Raw genomic sequence first — 18,909 nt, 5'->3', positions numbered from 1 at the left:
CTTGCCCCAAGGCCCCACAAGGCACAGCTAGTAAAAATGGGATGAAAAATATCCTAAGGAAAACCATTTTTTGTTTGTTTTGGTGGTTCTGGGGTTTGAACTAAGGGCCTGGCACTTGCTAGGCAGGCATTCAACTGCTTGAGCCAGGCCTCTTGCCTTGCCTGGGTGGACCTCCTGTTTACACTTCCCAGGTAGCTGTGCTGGTTACCATCTTAGCCCACTCTTCCTCCCTTCCCCAACCCTGCTACCAGATCTCATGCAGCCTTCTCCCTTACTGTCAGGGATTGAGTTGCCCTTCTCCAAACTCCTGTGTGGAAATGCTAACCCCCGGTAACTCAGAATAGGACTTTGCAGACAACCTTTAAAGAGTGATTAAATTAAAATGAGGCTGTCAGGGTGGGCCAATGCAGATCAGTCCAATCTGGCTCTGCAAGCCAAGGAGAGAGGTCTAGAGCAGGTCCTCCCTTCACAGTCCTCAGAAGGAAGCAACCCTACAGACACTTTGATCTTGGACTTCCAGCCCCAGAGCTGTGAGACAACAAACACCTGTTCAGTAAGCCGTCCAGCCTTTGGGTACTACGTAACCCTAGCAAAGGTCACTGAAAACATCCAGACTAACCACCCCTCTTCCGCCATGGTTTCTCTGTATTTAACACCAAAACTCACACTTCCTTGAGCCATGTGGCATGACCCCTTCCTGACTTCTACCTTCCACTGCTGCTTGCATTCTGGCTCCTGTGCTGCTCCAGCTGCCCCCTAATGTTGAAGTTTTTGTGGCACTCCCTCTTCACCATGTGCTGGCCAGGTGACCTTTTTACCATGACTTTAACCCTCAGCCTGTGTATCGATAGCTCCAAAGCTGTCACTAGCCCACATCTGTGCTCAAGTTCTAGATCCAGATGTCCACCTGCATCCAAGAAATCTCTGCTGCACATTCCACACCCATCTCAAATGCGTGTCCAAAATGCAACTCATTTCCTGCTCCTGCAATATATATGGTCCCAGGAAGGTCAACACCTTGGGGTTTACTGCTCTAAAGACCAGGTGACAGCCCCATGGCACCCAGTGTCCCCTGCTCCTTGCCACACTGTTCCATCATGTTCCCTTAATGTGTCCCCATTAGATCATGGCATTTTTTCACAGCACAATCAAATCAGGGTCTGATTCACCTCTACACAGATGGATCTGAGACATGCCTGGGAGGGATGCAGAAACCCTCACCCACAGGGTATTCAATGCTAAACCACGGCCACTCAGAGGCACCAGATCACAGACACGTTTTTATTAAATTGTCCTGCATATAGAGCCCAAGAAATATAAAACATCTCCAGAATTACTCAAAGGAACCACCTCCCCAGCCGGCCCCTCCCTCCCTAGGTGGCTCAGACAGGGGTTGTGGGGATTGCAGGCCACCTCTCTATCTAGTGAGCAAGTTCCATATAAAAATAGATCTGTGGAGGGCTCCCCGAGACCCACTGGCCTGCATCATGCCAGCAGCTGTGGAGGACTGAGGCCTGGGACCCATCAGGATTCTGAGACCTCACTCCTCACTGGAGATCTACCCTGGACACCGAAGTCCTGCCAGCACAGCCAGGGCCCCTCCGCAGAACAGCTAGGGGCAGGGAGGACTTTTACTGTAAAAGAATGATTGATGCAGCTGGAGATGGGGATGAAGTTCCCACCACCCAAGATAGGGCACTGGTTCCCATGACCCCTGGGTGCTGGTGTAGGCTTTCCTGGAGGGGATGGTGAAGGAAGAGCCTGGAGGGTGCCTGGTAGGGACCCCTCAACCCTGCCAAAGGTGGAAGCAATATTTTAGTCTGCCCCAGGACTCCCAAAGTCACTCAGCTGGAGCAGGTGCTCAGGGAAGTGGGGAGCCAGGAATAGGGAGTCTCCAAGGAGGGAGGAACTGCTGGCAGGGTAAAGCCAAAGGCACTACTAGAATTCACCATACCTCATGGGGTGCTCCCCAGAGATGCCCTGCACCTTCTAGCCCCCCGGGCTCTGTCTCAGCTTGCCCATGCTTGGATTCCTCTTGTTCTAAGCCACCTTGGCCCACTGAAAACTCTACACAACCCCCAGGGAAAGAATACTCCCGACCTGAAGGCCCTGTTCAACTTACACTTCAGCCAAGAACCCTTTCTGGACACCCCTGAATACACACACATTAAGAGAGTCCATCTGTCCCTCAAGCCCAGCCTCCTCCTGACCCCAAGGGCTCCTAGGCTGAAGGCACCCTGTGTTAATTCTTGGCACCTGAGTTCATCTCCCCACAGAGTCTGAGCTCTCCAATGGCAGGTTCCGAGTCTCTTTCACCTCTCTACCCCTTCTTCTCTTTCCCAGCCCATCCCATCTACCCAGAACAGGTACTGTCAGGAGTGGTGTGGACTCCTGTGGCCCTGTCCGGACCCAGCAGCCTGCCTGCCCTCCTACAGCAGTCCTGGCCTCATGATCACCATGAGTGCTGGGGTCCTTCCCAGATTAGGACCTCTGGAATCATCTCAGCATGACCACTCCTGCCAGATCTCTGCAGAAGCAGAGGAAGGAGGCATCCATGAGGCTGCGCAGTGCTCAGGACACAGCTGGCCAGAGGAGTCACTTTGGAGTATCCCCTGGGCTTCCCCAAACAGTGTTGGTGCCACAAGGGATGGTCATGGACTCTCCAGAGCGTTCCCTCAACTGGGGTCTGACTGCAGCTCTGGCTCTGAGTCCCACAGGCTTGGTTTTCCCCTGGATTCTTGGGCAGTAGGGGCTAGACTGCCTGTCAGAGAGTATCTTTCTGAGTGTCCTCTTCATCACTCCCCAGGCTAGGAAGCAAGGCTCTTGGGTCCCCATAGAGAAAACAGATCTCCTCATGCTCTTCTGAGTAGGTTCACAAAAGGAATGCAAATGGGGGGCTCCCTAAGCCCCATGATCTTGTGTGGCCCATCCAGAACCCTAGCCCTCACCCTGAACCCTCAGCCCAAGGCAGGGAACAAGCAAGCCCCTGAGTCTTGGTCTTGGAGTTCAGCCCTTGAGCTCAGCACCACTTCTGTCTGCCTAGTGTCAGAAGATAGTGTCAAGGCTAGTGTCCAGATAGACCCCAGCCAAGGCTCAAGGAGCTAGGGGCTCTGGCCCTCTGACCCAGCCTTCCATGCCCAGACTGCCAGGCAGCTGTGGTCACTGCCAGGACAAACGGTGTCCTTCAGGGACCCACGACATCTAACTGGCCATTGGGTCTGTAGGAAAAGGGGATATCCACTGAGTAGGCCACTGGGTGTGGAAGAGAGGGGGCATGAGCCAGGGCAATTAAAACCTGTCTTTCCTCCCCATCATTGCCCAGCTCAATCCCTGAGACCCTGAATTTCCTCCTGCTGTGATCTTGGGGGGTCCTCTCCAGAGAATGGAACCTCTTTTCCTGGGGCATTAGGTCAGCAAGGTGTCCAGAGGGGAAAATGAAATGTGGGGGACCCCCCTGACCCCAAACCAACTCTGGGCCCAAGAGGAGAAAGCAAGTGCCCTCCACCCTGCCCTAGGTGGAGCACAGCTGCAGGGTTCTTGGGCAGGGATAGGTCCTGCCATGGCAGAATGAAGGCCTCACACCTGCACTCCCTGGCCCTGCAGGGCGCTGATCCCGCTCAGGAGGGCCTCTCTATGTTCCGCAGAGGAGATGCCCAGGCTCACCAGGTCCCTGCAACAAGGAGCTGGTCAGACCTAGCTGGCCCAGCCCTCTCTTTGGCTCCTCCCACAGAGGCTCTCATCTCTCCTTCCCCTTCTCTGGACAGGGCAGGACTTCCCATTGAGGCAGGAGCCAGGCTTCTAGGTTCCCTGAGTCCCAGCCTTGGCCCTGGCTCCTCAGACTCACTGGACAGTCATCTCGGCCACGACCTCCAGGGTCCCATAGCCAGCTGCAGTGAAGCTGTCCTTGTAGCGGCACAGGTCCAGGGCCTCCAGCCAGGCACCCACGGAGCCAAAGGAGGGGAAGGTGGAGAAGGCACGGTCCGCCAGGGGTGTGGGAGGCCTAGGGAGCAAAGGAGCTGTAGTCAGCCAACAGCCAGGATCCAGTGTCCAGCCTGGTCACTCTTGTAAGGAGAGGCTGTGAGAAAGGACAAGGGGACACGGAGGGCAACCAAGCCCCAGGGCTAGGCCTGGCTCACATGGGACACTACAAAGTCCCAGAGGAAACAAGGTTAGGACACTCAGCATGTGGAGAGCTGAGCCAGTCAAAGACACTGGGAGTATCTGGAACAGTCTAAGGCCAGACATACCTAAGACAGGTATGGCAGGTGATGCATATTTAGAACAACTAATGTTAATTTCACTTATTTTATTTATTGGAACTGCAAATTTGTTGGGTCTACCATAAATATATTCATCCAGTCTATGGTCATTGTACCCCGGATATATAAGGCAAAATCCAAGACAAAGATGACTGCAAGGTGAGATATGCCAGAGGCAGGTTAGGTCTGTCCAGAAAAGTAGCTGAGCAGTCACACCTGGACAGGTGGGATGGTTGTACCTGGGACACTGGGGTAACAGTCACATATAGACAGGTGAGATCAAGGAACATGTACCTGGGACAGGTGGTCACGGCACTCTTCGAGGGTTCTGGGTCCTGTCCCATCTTGCTCAGGGTGCTGTGGATCTGGGAGAACCTGGGCCGCTCACTTGGGTCTTTCTGCCAGCAGTCAAGCATCAGTCGATGCAGTGGGGAGGGACAGTTTCTAGGGGGTGGCAGCCGGAAACCATCTTCCACAGCCTTGATCACCTGAGCCACAGGGATGGGGAGCAGACAGGAGGCTTCAGATGCCCCTGACACATGCATGCACAGACACACATACACAACCCAAGGAAGTCTCAGTGATCAGGCAGGATGGGAAGCAAACAGAAGAGGGACGTGAAGCTAGGTCAAGAGTTGATGGGCCGAGGTCAGGAAGCTGAAGTCTGAGGTCAGAGGGTAAGGTAAGAAGTCAAGGAGAGCTACTGTTTACTCACATCTTGGCCAGACATGTCCCAGTAGGGCCGCTCCCCAAAAGCCATCACCTCCCACATGACGACACCAAAGCTCCACACATCACTGGCAGAGCTGAAGTGGCCAAACTGAAGCGTCTCAGGGGCAGCCCAGAGTGCTGGGCTCCGCCCACTCTGTGAAAGGCAGACAGGTCAGGGCAGGAAAGAACTGAGTCACCCCATATTCACATCTGGGGTTTCTCCCAGGCAACCCCACTCCCAATTCACCCCTGGGGAAATACCCAAGCTGACCACAGAATGTGCCCACTGGCATTTCCTAGGGACCATCTGGGTTGAGGGGCAGGTAGGGGAAAGACCCTAACAACAGGGAGGGGCACAGGTGGGGAGGAGGAGCCACATGACAGCTGGAAGGCCAACAGAAAGAACAGCAGGCTAGATTGGGAGAAGGGAGCCCTCACCATGGTGGTGTAGACAGCCTCTGCTCTGTCCCGGGGACCACGCCCAAAGCCAGAGATCTTACAGATGAGGCTGCTGCCAACCAGCACACGGCGAGCTGCCAGGCCCCGGTGAACGTAGCCCATCTCCGACAGATACTTCATGGCTGATGCCAGCCCCGGCAGCAACCCCATCAGCTGCCCAGCCACTAACTGGCCCTCATGATGCTGTGGGAGGGGGAAGACTGAAGCCAGGGCTGCACACTTGGCTCCCCTGGGAAGTCACTTAGTCCTCTCTGGGCTTCAGTTTCCCCTGTGACTGCCAGGTCAGCCTGGACAGTGGGAATCATGTCAATTCCAAGCCCCACCAAAGAGAAAAAGTGAAAGACCAAGAATAGCATGGTCTGCAGTACCCCCTGGGGCCCAGGCCAACTCACCCTGAGGAAGCCGTCCAGGGCCCCGTGGCTCATGTACTCAGTGACAATCATCAAGGGGCTTCCTGGGTCAGGATGAGGAATACATGCTGCTCCACCCTGTACGCACACACATTACCCCTTCCCCACCATGGGACCCAGGCTCAGCCAAGATAGCCAGAACCAAAACCAAGCTCCTAATCTTGCCACATTTCTGCCCCCACCCAGCATCCCCTGCATTGAGGAACAAAAGAGGAAGTGTCTGTGAAGGGACAGAGGCTAAGGTCAGGAGCTGCAACAAGTTACCTAAAAAAGATCACCTGAGTGCAAAGTGATCCACCCCCCAAGTGTCCCTATAAGTCAGGTCATTCTGGGCCAGTGGCCACTACAGCAGAGGGGCCACCTGAGTCAGTGAAAATGAGCTAAGGTCCTATCTGTGCTCCTTCCACGTCTGAGAGAGGGCCTAGAGACTGCCACCCATCATTTCCACCCCCACCCTGTGGTTGGGTAGTGGGAAGTGGAGCACAGGGTCTACCTCTGGTGACAACACCCTCCAGTCGCACGATGTGACCATGATCAAACTGGCCCAGGGTAAGGGCCTCAGCCAAGAAACTGAGCCTCTGTGAGTCGGTACAGCCATCCCTCAGAGTGTGCACAGCCACAAGGAGCTCTTGGCGGCCAGGCAGCTGCAGGCAGCCGCAGCAGAGGTCCCCAAACCGCCCTGTGAGGAAAGAGCACCTCAGCAAACCCCCTGAAGGATTTGGTCCAGCTGGCAGGGCAGGCTGAGCAGAGGAGAGAGTGGCTCTGTATCACAGGCCTGCTGTGCAGAACTCCAGAGTTCAGCTCCCAGTAACCTGAGCACTGGCGGTGGGACCTTGGATTTCTTATCTCTCTCCCTCTTGGTCTTACTTTCCTTCTTTGTGAAGCTTCAAAGAGTACTTTCCCAGCCATCAAAGGCCATTCAACCCAGCATGACCCAGGACAGATGACAATGACATCTATCTGCCCCTTTCAGCCAAGTGTGGCAACAGTGGAGTGGAGAATATCAGGCCTCTACACACAGGGAGCTAAAGGCATGCGATGGACAGAAGGGCAGGCAGGAAGGAGACTGACCCTTAGAGAGCCAGCACTTAGAGGACCCATGCTGAGTGCTGGGAAGTTCCCACATCAGCTCCTTATGGGGCAGATGTCATGTCCACTTTATAGATGAGAAACTGAGGCTCAGGGGAGAACACGACATGCCCCTGGTCATGTAGCTCATCCAACGCCAAGCCAGGACTAGAACTCAAGTGTCTTGTCACCCACCTTGGGAAGGGCCTTCCCCACTGCCCCACAAAGGCCTGGGTCTAAACTCCCAGGGGCCGTCTGCAGAAGGGAAACCCAGAAAGAGCCTGAAAGGTCAGGTCTTGGTTCAGAGTGACCATGGGAACCAGAGAGGACAGGAAAGCAGAGCCAGAGTCATCCGGTGAGCTAGAAACTTCATGAGTAGAGGTTGAGGTCAGTACGCAGCTGGCCCCCCGCCCCCCCCCACACACACACGGGATGAGGACTAGAAAGCTGGCTGAGGAAAGGTCTAGGGATAGAATGGAGGTGGGGCATCTGCAGTGGGCGGGGCGACGGGCGGGACTTCTTGAGTGGGCGGAGCTCACTGATGGGCCAGGCTTCCAGATACCCGACTTGCCTGCTCCCAGGCTCCTTTCAAGCGTGACACTTTTCACATCCAACTCCTTGGCGAATAGATGTACAGCCTGCAGAGGGTCCCCGCAGCTCTGGGGGTCCAGGAACGTGCGACGTGTGGGGACTTTGACTGAGAACCCAGGGAGAGAAAGATGGCCCTGAGGAAAGGGGCCTCCATCGCTAGCGTGGGAGGGTGGTGTGCGATGGCAACGAGGAAGGGGCTGAGGAGAGGTGGGCCCGGACAACTCACAGTGGAAGTACAGCTCCTCTTCGTCTTGGGCATCCCCACCTCTTTTGCCATAGCTGCAGGGTCTGCGGGGTGCGCAGAGTCATCCTTTCACCACGCCACCCCAGCCTTCCCACTTCACCAGCGCCAGAGCAGCCAGCACCCCCTGCTCCCTTCAAAAAGGCAAAGCCTGCCCTGGGGAGGGCCTGCCTGCGGGCCTGAAAACTTTGCCCTTTCTTTCCTTTCTCTCTCCCTCTCTCTGCTCGTTCCCCCTCCTCCCCATTCCCTCCTGAAGTTCAGCTCCTCCCCATAGCACTTGCCTGACACCATTCAGTCCCACCAGCATTCCTAGTATTCCCATTCCGAGATGCAACGAAAATGCTTGCAACTCCAGAAGCCCCAAATCCACATCCCTGACTGGAAGCCCCAGCCCGCCCCCTACCTGTAATTGGTGAAAGAACATAGATAAGACAGGCTGACCCTGCTCTCAGGACAACAAACTCACGGGTCCAAACAAAAAGAGTGATGCACTGTGTAGACCCACAACAGAACAACAGTCCTCCACACTGGTCCTAATCCAGGACCATTCAGAATGACTTCCTGAGACAGAGGCAGCTATGAACCAAAGGACAGAGGCACAAAAGAGCCACAAGCTGGCATCTGGGCCCCAGGAGACAGGACCTTGCAGACCTGGATAAAGATCCTGGCTTTTATTCTGGGAGCAGAGGAGAGCCCCTGGGGGCCTTGAGCAGGGCAGTGCTAAGATTCAATTTGCAATTGAGAGAGATCATCCCAGCTACTGAATGGAGGCTGCCCTGTGGTTCCCACAGGTGGCAGCAGTGGCTTATGCTACGGGGTGACCATGCCACATACAGAGATGAGAGAACTCAAGAGACAGAAGGTGACCGGGGGCCAGAGGGCTTGGAGATTGCTGAAGGCAGAAAGAGAAAGGAAGCTTCCCAGCAGGTCATGGGAAATGAATGTTCACATATGGACATGTGAACTCATGGGCAGTGGGAGGCACGGGGAAGATGGGTGAGAAGGGGGTTGGCTGTGCTCTGAACATACAAACTTGAGGGTCATGAACTTTGCCCAGGGAAAGCAGGGAGCCTGAAAGGAGGGGCTGGGAACTGGGAGCTATTAGAGGTTTGATAGGAGAGGAGGAAGACACAAAAGTAGACACAAGCAGAAGGGAAACTGGGGTTGAGGATATCACAGGAGTCAGGGAAGGAGAACATGGAGGTGGCGTAGGAGGGGATACAGGGAGGAAAAGGGCAGGGAGGAGTTTTCCAAAGAGAGGTGGGAGCAGGTCTGGATGGAGAGGATAGAAAGGCATGGAAGGAGGCTGGCTCTCAGGCTCTGGAGTCTGACTGCACACTTGCTTCCCAGCTCCTCCACTTAGTGCCTATGGAAGGGGGTGACCCAGTTTTCCTCCTAAATAAATTTAGGATAAAGACAGCATGACCTGATAGCACATCGCAGAGCTCACTATTACAGTGTGGATCTTGAGTGTCCCCAAAGGCCCATGAACTAAAGACGGTCCCCAGCCCATGGTGCCATTTGAAAGTGGTGGGACCTTTAGGAGATGGAGCCCAGTTAAGTCACTGGGGGCGTCCTTTGAAGGGGATAGTGGGACCCCAGCCCCTTCCCATCTGTCTCTGCTTCCCAGCTGCCACAAGGTGAGCAGCTTCCTCTGCTACACATTCCCACCATGATGTGCTGTGCTACCACAGGTCCAAAGACCTAGGAACCAGGGCTGAAACCTCTGAACTTCTGAGCCAAGATAAACCTTTACTCCTTATAAGTTGATTACCTCAGATATTTTGTCACAGCAACAGAAAGCTGACTAACACAGTTACTATGCCTCAATACATGTTTGTTCTTATGAGGGGGGAAAGAAAGTGTTATAAGTAATAACGGATTCCTGAGATGGTAAGAAGTGGGGGCTCCACCCTCCAAAGAAGGACTGATCCTGGCTAGGAGGAAGGCTCCTCCTCTAGAGCAAAGGAGGGGAGGCAGGCAGGTTTGCAGGTTTGGTGGTGATAAATTGAGGAGCCAATAATGAGGCTAAAGAACAGGGTAACTGAGTAGCTGTTGAGAGAGTAGCTGCAAAGACAGGGCCTTTGCAGGCCCAAAGAAGGAGATTACGTACTTGGTGTGGGACAGTGTGAAAGGATGGCCATAAGGCTAGGTCAGAGAGAACAGAAAGTCCTTGGGAATAAAGAACTAAAGAGGACTGGCAGAGTAGCTCAAGCAGTAGTGCACCTACCTAGCAAGCATGACAACCTGAGTTCAAACCCTAGTATCACAAAAAAAAAAAAAAAAAAAAAAAGGTCAAAGAACCAAGAGGAAAGGGATGGGATAGGCCATCCAATGGCTACTGAAGCCAGGGTGGTGACCAGCTGGACTTCCATGCATGGGAAGGAACATCTGGAAGAGATGGGTAGAGATGAAGGGGAAGGCTGAGCGGATGCAGGAGTGACAGAGAGTGCATGGTTAGAGAAAGCCACACAATGGAGGCTGAGAAGCTCGGGGTTAAGACAGGACCAGGCCCTCCAGTGGGAAATGGATTGCCAGGATGGACTGGACAGGGAATGCTGGTGCAGGGTGGGTACAGCGAGACCCTGTGGGAGATGTCAGACTCTGCAAGGTTGGGAATGCTGCCCTCAGCACCAGGCCCAGCCAGCTCTCCCCACCCAATGCCAGCTTGACTAGGAGCAAGGCTGGAGGTCCACCACTGGCACACTGAAGCTGTCTCTGCAGCACTCCTGGGCAGCTGCTCCCGTGTTGCAGAGCCTCTGCCTATAAGAGACACTCTTTGCTCACTTCTCTCCTCTCCTCCTGCCTCCAGAACCCCTACACTAAAATCAGGGCGAGATGCTCTCAGCACCTGCTCATCCATGCTTCTCCAGCAAGTCCAACATCATGAGGAAGGAGCTCCCTGCTCTTGTCCTGCCTTCCTGACTCACCTGGTATAAGCAGAAATGGCTCCTCACTGTCAGTGCCTCAGTCAAGGCCACACAAATAGCCAGTGCTCACTGTCCCTCCAGCCTGTGGGCTGGAGGTTGAGCTGTTCTGAGATGTGGCTCCCTGGCTAGCCCATTTCTTCTCTACTCCCCCACTCCAGCCCACTGCAGACAAATTCTCCACCCTCTCCTGTCTGCGGGCTGCAGCCCCAGCCAGCATGGGCACTCTGCATGTAGCAGAGTGTGGCTCTGGGGAAGGGGGATATATGCTGTGGAGGCTTTTGCTGCATGCCAAAGGACTGGAATCTTCTCTCAACTATACCTATGCTTGAGCGCTACATCTCCCCCACCTCTTCTCTGCTTGCTTTCTTGCAAGCTTCATTCTGCTGAGGTGGGGGGGGCTTGGGCTTATGAGTCACACACACACACACACACACACACACACACACAGCCTTTCTTCTCTTTGCTTGCATTCAAGGGCCTCCAGCTCCCTTGAGGGCGGGGCTGGGGGCCCGGTAGTGCCTCAGGAGAATCCTAATCACACTGAAGCAGCTGGAGCTTGATTCCATCCTCAGTGATGCCTTCTGACATTTAATGAGTTAAGGAGCTAAATCCCCTTATCCCAGAGTGGCTGAGCTAGCTGCAGTGCCGTCTGCCGCAAGAGCAGTGCATGGGGGAGGGGCTGGACTGTCTGCACAGTATCTCTGCAGCAATGTGCTTGCATGTGCAAATCTGATGTGTGCAAGGCAAATGTAGATATAGGTGCCTGTGAGCACATGTTCGTGTCCCACTAAGGGTCACCCAGTCTGGGACCAGCAACCTACCTCCTCCAAATGGCCAGCACACTCATCACGGAGCCCAGGACAAGGAGAGCTGAGATGGTCACCACAGTGATGACGACTGCAGGGCTCTGGTCCCTAGACCCTGAGGCAGCTGGGAGGAAAAGCAGGAGGATAAGGCAGGCAGAGGACCACACTCCTGCCCTCAACCCATAGGAAGATCAGTTGATCCATCCATCCATCCATCCATCTGCCCACCCACCCATCCAACATGTGAAGGAGGCAAAGTCTCTGTCCTCGAGAACTGCACAGATCCAGGCTGGGAGACAGAAAAAAATGGAAAACTTATCTCTAGAATGAAAAAAGAAGCAGAAAAATGAGCAGAGGTAAGCAGAGGCCCAATACTTCCTTCCTAAAGCCAACCAGGAAGCTTCACAAAAGAGGGGTCCTCTGAATTGACCTGGAAGACTTGAAAGGGCTTGAGGATGCATTCCAAACATGACTGAGTAATAGGCTACATGGAGGCAGAAAGCAGCAGGATAGAAACTGAAGGGTAAGGGATGGAGGAAACTGGGAGACAGAACCTGGAGTCCTTGAATGAAGGCTAAGGAGTAGGAACATTGTCCTGAGGGTCACTGGGGGCCACAAGGCCACCTGCTGAGTTGGGACTGAGCACAGAGGGGAGGTGCTTGAAAGAAAGAAGGTCTGGAGTAACAGTTAAAAACAGGGAAAATGCTGAGTGGCCCTGAAGACTGAACTGAGACTGAGAAAGTCCAGCCTGCAGATAGCATCGGTGTGGGGCAGGAGGAGGGCCCAAGCCTAGAGACCAGCAGAGAAGGGAGGCAGGCTGGCAGAGCTGGGAGTATTTCTCACCAGATAACCTTTAGGGCTGAGAAGGCATGGATGAGTGGTCAGGGACTAAGAGCCTGAGACATGAGGCAAGATCCAGACAGCTGCCTTTTGGATGCCAAAAAACAAATAACAAGGTTCAGAAGGAGAGAAGGCTCTCTAGGGGCAAAGAAAGCAAGGGGCAAAGTGGGCATTTCAGAGCCCAGGGTTCCAGAGTAAACAGGACCCGGGGCTGGCCAGTGGCAGTGGAGATGCCACAATGTTCAAAATGAGGCATCCATGTGAATACAGAAATGGAGAAAGATTCAAAGATGACAGTGATAGGCAAGCTCTAGGATGGTCCTTCAGACATCCCCACCTGGTCCTCATTTGCCTTGAGGACAAGTGGACCTAGTGATTCACTTCTGATGAAAGGAATACAGCAAAAGTGACAAGATGCCCTTTCCAAGGTCAAGTGACAAGCCACTGTGACTCCTGTTTTGGATGCCCTCCCATCCCTCCTTGGTTTACAGTCTGAAAGAATCCAGTGCTATGCAGAGCAGATCTATTGAAAGGCCGCTGGGGCAAGGAGCAGCGTGCCTCCAGCAAGAGCTATAAGAAGCCATGAGATGACCTCAGTCCCAGGGTTCCACCATGCAGCCTCAGGAAAGACCCAAGGCCTGGTTAGGTGGCACCCATGTTCCTGACCCCAGAAACCGCAATAACACATGCTTGCTGTTGTCAGCCGCTGAACTGCTGTTACACAGAAAAGAAGGGAAGGGAGGGAGGAAGGAAGGAACCTAACAGTTGTGATGCACAATCCTTAATCAAGATCTTAATTTTGGGTCACAGCTCATTAGAAAAATTGTTCAACAGATGTGAGAGTCATTGCCCTGTAGCCAGGCCCATAGCAAGAGAGGCTGGGATCTGAGAGGCTTCTAAACAGAGGGACACCAAATGAATGGAAATCACCAGCCCTTCCCATCGACAGCCCAGCTCCTGCCCTAACACACTCACTCCAGCCACACCTACTCCAGCCACACCTATGAGCCTTTGCTCAGATGGCTTCCTCTACCCAAGAGCCCACCCTGCCCATCTCCACTTGTTCAAATGTCCCCTAGCCTTCAAGACTCAGCTCTAATCTCCTCTGTCCAGCACCTGGCCATGGTCTGGCACAGACAGGCATTCAAGCAAGAAGTACTGTCTTCCTTCCTGGAACCTAGGCTCCCTCAACATTTTATCTTCACCTCCCTTTGGGCTCATAGCTCTCCCTATCTTGGATTAGAGTCATGTAGCCGGTTGGAAAGAATTATTATCTTGACAGCTGGTGCCAGAATGCCTCTTAGGGGGAACTGCCTTTGTTCAGGAAAATACTTTCATGCACTGCTCAGGGTAGATAGAGGTGAGATCCTGAGGGCTGGGTGAGCAGCAGGCAGAACAACAAAAGCGGAGCCAAACTGCTCTGCGAAACGGAGTTTGGGGGTGGGTGGGAGGAAGAGGCAATGGAAAGGGAAGTGAAAAGCAGAGGGGAGCACATGACACCATGGAGAAGTCAGAGCTATTTTAAGATCAGGAAGTCTGATGTTCAGCTTTTGTTTTTGTTTTTTTTAATAAGAGCTTTACTGAGATATAGTTCACACACAGTGAGCAAAGCTCACTTTGTTTAGTTGATTGCTGCAGTCTAACCCCCTTCATGTCCTCTACCCTTCAGTGAGGTTGGCTTCACACACTAAGCCGGCTGGGGAAAAGGACATGCCCCATGGCGGGTCTCTATCAGGGCAGAGAGAAAGAACAGGAAGAAGGATCTAGCAGATACAGCAACAGGTGGCCCTGAAAGTCTAAGCTCTTCCCAGGGAAGGGCTGAGTCTCAGAGTGGGCCCAGGATGTTTCATGGGACATGGGACATGTCCTCTGAGGAGGGAGGTACCACATTAGACAGGTGTTATGACTGTTCCTGAGCCCCTTCCTGTGAGCTTCTCCAGGGGGTTCCAAATTCCTTAACTAATTAGGCTGTAGTTCAACTCTTCTGCAGACTCCCTTCACAGCACATGTAATTCCCTGGATCAGGGAATTACGCAATTAATTTCCCTGCCTGTGCCCCGTGCTAGGCTCTCTGGGCCCGGTCCTGTCCACGCACACTCCTTACCCTCCCCCGGCGTCTGTACTTCAATGCTAGGGCTGAAGCTCTGGGTCTCCCAGGAAGGCCCGAGGGAAGCTGTCCGGACCTGGAAGACGTAGCGGGTAGCCGGCTTCAGGTTGGTGACGGTGACCGCAGGCTCCCCTGTCTTCACTGTGGAGTAAGTCTGTTCACTCTGACCCTGGAGAGAATTGAGATGTGAGGTCAGACCCAGGGCCAGAACCATTCTCCTGGGAGAAGGATGGAGGAGAGGAGCAGGGAGGCAAGGGAAGCACCCATTGGTGCACAAAGGTTGAGTGGGAGACTACAGAGGTTTCTTCTGGGGGGTCCCCAGCACCTCTCTCCACCAAAGTCCACACTCTGGGTCCTACAGCTAAAAGCACCGCCCCCTGCCTCTGCCTAAGGGAAACTTAGAGAAATGCCAGCCCAGGGAGGATGGAGTGTTAGACATCAGGGCCCAGCAGTCCAGGGTAAGCTGGGCCAGAGCCCTAGCAGGTCTGATGCTGCGGGGGACAGATCAAGAAAATGAGCCTGGCACTGCCCTGCCCTTGAGGCTGGCTCACAAGCCTTTTCCATGCTCTCAGGTTTTTTGTTTCACAGATAAGGAAACTGGATTCAGGGGGTAGAGACTCAGCCCCAGCTCCCTGCTGGATAGAGGGCACAGCACTGGCTGTCACTGATAAGGGTCTAATCACTGCCAGCCACTGTGTTGGATCCTGTAAGCCCTATCCCCATCCTCAACAGCCCCATGGAGTCAGCATTTCTCTCTCTTTTTTTTTTGGGGGGGGGTGGGGGGGAGGGACTGGGGTTTGAACTCAGGGCTTCACACTTGCAAAGCAGGCATTCTACGACCTGAGCCATACCTCAAGTCCATTTTGTTCTGGTTATTTTAGAGATGGGATATCTCAAAGTATTTGCCCAGGCTGGCCTTGAACCTTTATCTTCCATCCTCCCATCTCAGCCTCCCAAGTAGCTAGGATTACTACATGGTGGCGTAAGCCACCAGTGCCAGCTTCTCATTTCTTTTTATAGGTGAGCGTTGCAGCTTGGAAGGGTGAAGGTGACACCTTCCCAATCCCTTGGGCTTGCTCCTGGCTCTTCATCCTGCTACCCCCAGCTCCACCCCAATGAATCCAATAGCAGTCCTTAAGATGCTCCTGCCATCATTTCAGCTCCTCCTACACCATATTAGAGCTCCTGCCACATCCACAGCCCCTAGCAAAGCACACTGCGGGGGGATGTACTGTGGCCCCAGTTTTTTGGCCATGACATTCAGAAAGTCTGGGGAAAACTTCCGGGACCTATTAGGTGGGATAGGTTAGGGAAGGCAGATTAGAGGCTGCCACAGTGACTCAGGACTCCCTCCTCCTTCCAGGTCACCCTGAACACTCAAAACTCACAAGAGACTTTTAATACTCAAAAACAATGATCTGATTCAGCAGTCTCGCATGTCTTCCCAAGGAGGGAGTGGAGCTCTGACACATGTAGTGCTGACATTGAAAGAGGTTTCACTTTAATGAATTTAATTTGCACCAAGGTAAGAAACAGTTTTATGGTAGCACATGTCTCAGATTTAAGGAGGATACACTTATGAGAGAGAGTGGGTTGGGATGTAACTCCATTTGTCACATCACGGTTGAACTGCAACCAAATTAAATGAGCACAAGTGTGCACAGTGACACACACAGGGAGTTCCAGCTACTTGGGAGGCTGAGGCGGGAGGAATCACTTGAGCCCAGGAATCGGAGGCCAGTCTGGGCAACACAATGAGACCCCATCTCAAAGAAAAGAAAAGGGGTGGGAACTGGGGACGTGACTAGTAGCGAGCTTGCCTAGTATATGAGAGGCCCTGGGTTAATCTCCAGTACTAAAAAAGAGAGAGAGAGAGAGAGAGAAAGAAGAAGGAGAAGAAGCATTAGCAGCAGCCCAGATGTAGCTAATCCTAGCTACTTGGGAGGCTGAGATTGGGAGGACTGAGGTTCGAGACCAGCCTAGGCAAATAGTTCTCAAGACCCATCTCCGAAATGACCAGAGCAAAATGGACTGGACGTGTGGCTCAAGTGGTAGAGCTTCTGCTTTGCAAATGCAAATCCCTGAGTTCAAATCCCATCCCACCAAAAAAAAAAAAAATCAACAAAAATATCCTATGAGAACCAATTGGATTTATGGAGATTATGAGTACTGTATATATTTCAGTATTATAAGTAATGTGTTACACATGTATCCTTTTTATCAGTAAAATTGCAATAGCTCATTCCCTCATTGCTCTGGAGAGCTCACCACCCAACTAGCAGCATGCCCCCATGGTGGAAATTTTTGTAAAATTTGAAACAATATAGTTCTATGCTCTTTTCCTTTAAAAGGGTTTGGCAAACAGTATGTATAGATTCAGTCCTAGACCCAGAGAAAACTCTTTGTCAACAGTAAATGCAAGGCCAAGGTGGGGACTCTGTAGCTGGTGACAGGTAAAGCCAGGAGTGAGCACGAAAGGGCACCAGTCCCAGCGGGAGACGGGGCTTGGGAAGAAAAGCCACTTGGCTCCTGTTGGCAGGAGGCAGAGGAAGGCTGGCATGGAGGGGCCGGGCTGCAGGCTGCTCCCTCCGACCCACTCACCTTCTCATAGTACCGGATCTCATACTCCGTGCTGTTGGCCTTGGGGGCTCCAGCGGGGATGGGCTCCCGCCACGACAGGGACACGCTCTGGGGCTCCACTCGGTCCCTGCGGATCTCATCCTCCTCCCAGGGCGCTGAAATGAGCAAAGTGAGATTCTCCACCCAGACGGACTGCAGTCAGGGCCTGAGTGGGCAGCGGGAGGGTGGGTCTTGGGGGGGGAACACCTGCAGGAGTCGGGAGCGGGGCTAGGGGCGGGCTGAGGCCTTCACCTGCATGGCCTTCTAGGAGGGAAAGCCCCAGCCCTCCTGCCCCTGCCTGCCCTACACCCCAGCTTCCCTCTCAGGCAATCTCTGTGGCTGGGAGACATATGACATTTGGAAGCAGGGAGACCAGCTCCTTAACTAGTGTCAGGGTCTGCTCAATGGGCAGTGCACCGCACAACTAGAAATGGAAGATCTCCCCAGCATGGTAAAGGGCATACGGGAAAGCCCACAGTGAACATCATACCAGGGATGAAAGACTGGAAACCTTCCCTCCCAGACCAGGAAAAAGGCAAGGCTGCTCACTCTGACCACTTCTGCATACCATAATATTCAAGTTCTAGCCAGAGCAATTGGGAGAGAATAAGAAATAAAAGGCACCCAAATTGGAAAGCTGGAGCGAATTTATCTCTGTTCTCAGATGATATGATTTCATATTCAGAAACCTCTGAAGAGTTCACAAAATACTTTTAGAACAGATACATACAGCAAAGTTTCAGGAGACAAAACCAATGCACAAAAATAAATAGCATTTGTATACACTAACAAAGAACAACTCACGAAGGAAATTAAGCCAGGTGTGTACCTCAGCAGTAGAGTGCTTCCCTAGTATGCCCGAGGCCCTGAGTTCCATCTCCATTTATGATAATCTCAAAAGGAACAAAACACTTACAAATGAACTTAAAGACTGAAAGACCTGAACACCAAGAAATGTAAAACATTGTTGGAAGAAACCAAAGAAAACAATAAGTGGAAAGACAGTTTGTGTTCAGGGAATGGAACACTTACTACTGCTAAAATACCCATAGTACTAAAAGCGACCTACAGATACAGTGCAAGTTCTATCAAAATCCCCATGGCACTTACTTTTTAAAGAAATAGGAAAAAATCCTAAAATTCATACGGACTCTCAAAGGACCATGAATAATAGCCAACAGAATCTTGGCAAAGAAAAAGCTGTAGGCTTCATACTTCCTGACTTCAAAACATATTACAAAGCTATGGTGATCAAAAGAGCATGGTACAAACAAAGCAATGGAACAGAATACAGAGCCCAGAAATCAACCCTCACATACATGGTCAAGGGATCTCCCACAGGGGGTGTACTAAGGCTAGGCTTTAGGGGAAATGTAGTCTCTGCACCAAATAGTGCTGGGAAAGCTGACATCCACACGCAAAAAGAATGAGGTTGGATCCCTGACTTATGCCACATAGAAAACTCAGCTCAAACCAGAATTAGTGGCACACACCTGTAATCCTAGTCCTCAGGAGGCAGATTTGAGAGGACCGTGAGTTAGAGGCCAGCATGAACTACACAGAGAGACCCTGTCTCAAAAAAAAATTAACTCAAAATGAATTAAAGACCTAAACATAAGACTTGCAATTAATAAAACTCTGAGCAGAAAACAGTTCTACAACTCTGGATTTGGTAATGATTTCTTAGATGTAACACCAAGAGCACAGACAACAAAAGCAAGGGTAGACAAGCGAAACTACGTCAAACTTTAAAACTTCTATATGGCAAAGGCAAGAATAAATGGGGTGGAAAGGCAACCTGCAGAATGGGAGAAAATATCTAAGGGACTAATATCCAGATTACATAAAGAGCTTCTTCAATTCAATAA

At 52.4% G+C, this 18,909-nt stretch overlaps 1 protein-coding gene across 5 annotated transcripts in view; it reads right to left on the bottom strand.

The window, feature by feature from the left end:
- Window positions 1–1,262: 1,262 nt before the first annotated feature.
- The window catches only part of Epha10 (EPH receptor A10), a 35,868-nt gene continuing 18,221 nt past the window's right edge, over window positions 1,263–18,909 (bottom strand). For 2 of the 5 annotated variants that reach the window (XM_020173650.2, XM_074080541.1), the window contains 12 exons: window positions 17,024–17,157; window positions 14,420–14,591; window positions 11,491–11,599; window positions 7,725–7,786; window positions 7,479–7,604; window positions 6,333–6,518; window positions 5,822–5,883; window positions 5,409–5,612; window positions 4,975–5,124; window positions 4,554–4,747; window positions 3,845–4,000; window positions 1,263–3,670 (listed from right to left, as the gene is read on the bottom strand). In XM_020173650.2, coding sequence (XP_020029239.1) covers window positions 3,577–3,670; window positions 3,845–4,000; window positions 4,554–4,747; window positions 4,975–5,124; window positions 5,409–5,612; window positions 5,822–5,883; window positions 6,333–6,518; window positions 7,479–7,604; window positions 7,725–7,786; window positions 11,491–11,599; window positions 14,420–14,591; window positions 17,024–17,157 — 1,649 coding nt within the window. In that variant the 3' untranslated portion in view covers window positions 1,263–3,576. Of the gene's footprint in view, window positions 3,671–3,844; window positions 4,001–4,553; window positions 4,748–4,974; window positions 5,125–5,408; window positions 5,613–5,821; window positions 5,884–6,332; window positions 6,519–7,478; window positions 7,605–7,724; window positions 7,787–11,490; window positions 11,600–14,419; window positions 14,592–17,023; window positions 17,158–18,909 lie in introns of those variants that run through there. The other 3 variants (XM_074080540.1, XR_012449957.1, XM_074080542.1) reach the window with 3 other exon arrangements.

This window comes from Castor canadensis, chromosome 7, assembly GCF_047511655.1.
Source record: "Castor canadensis chromosome 7, mCasCan1.hap1v2, whole genome shotgun sequence".
Lineage (NCBI taxonomy): Eukaryota > Metazoa > Chordata > Mammalia > Rodentia > Castoridae > Castor > Castor canadensis.
The sequence above is the reverse complement of the archived record's forward strand: the minus strand, read 5'-3'. Positions and strand labels throughout refer to the sequence as shown.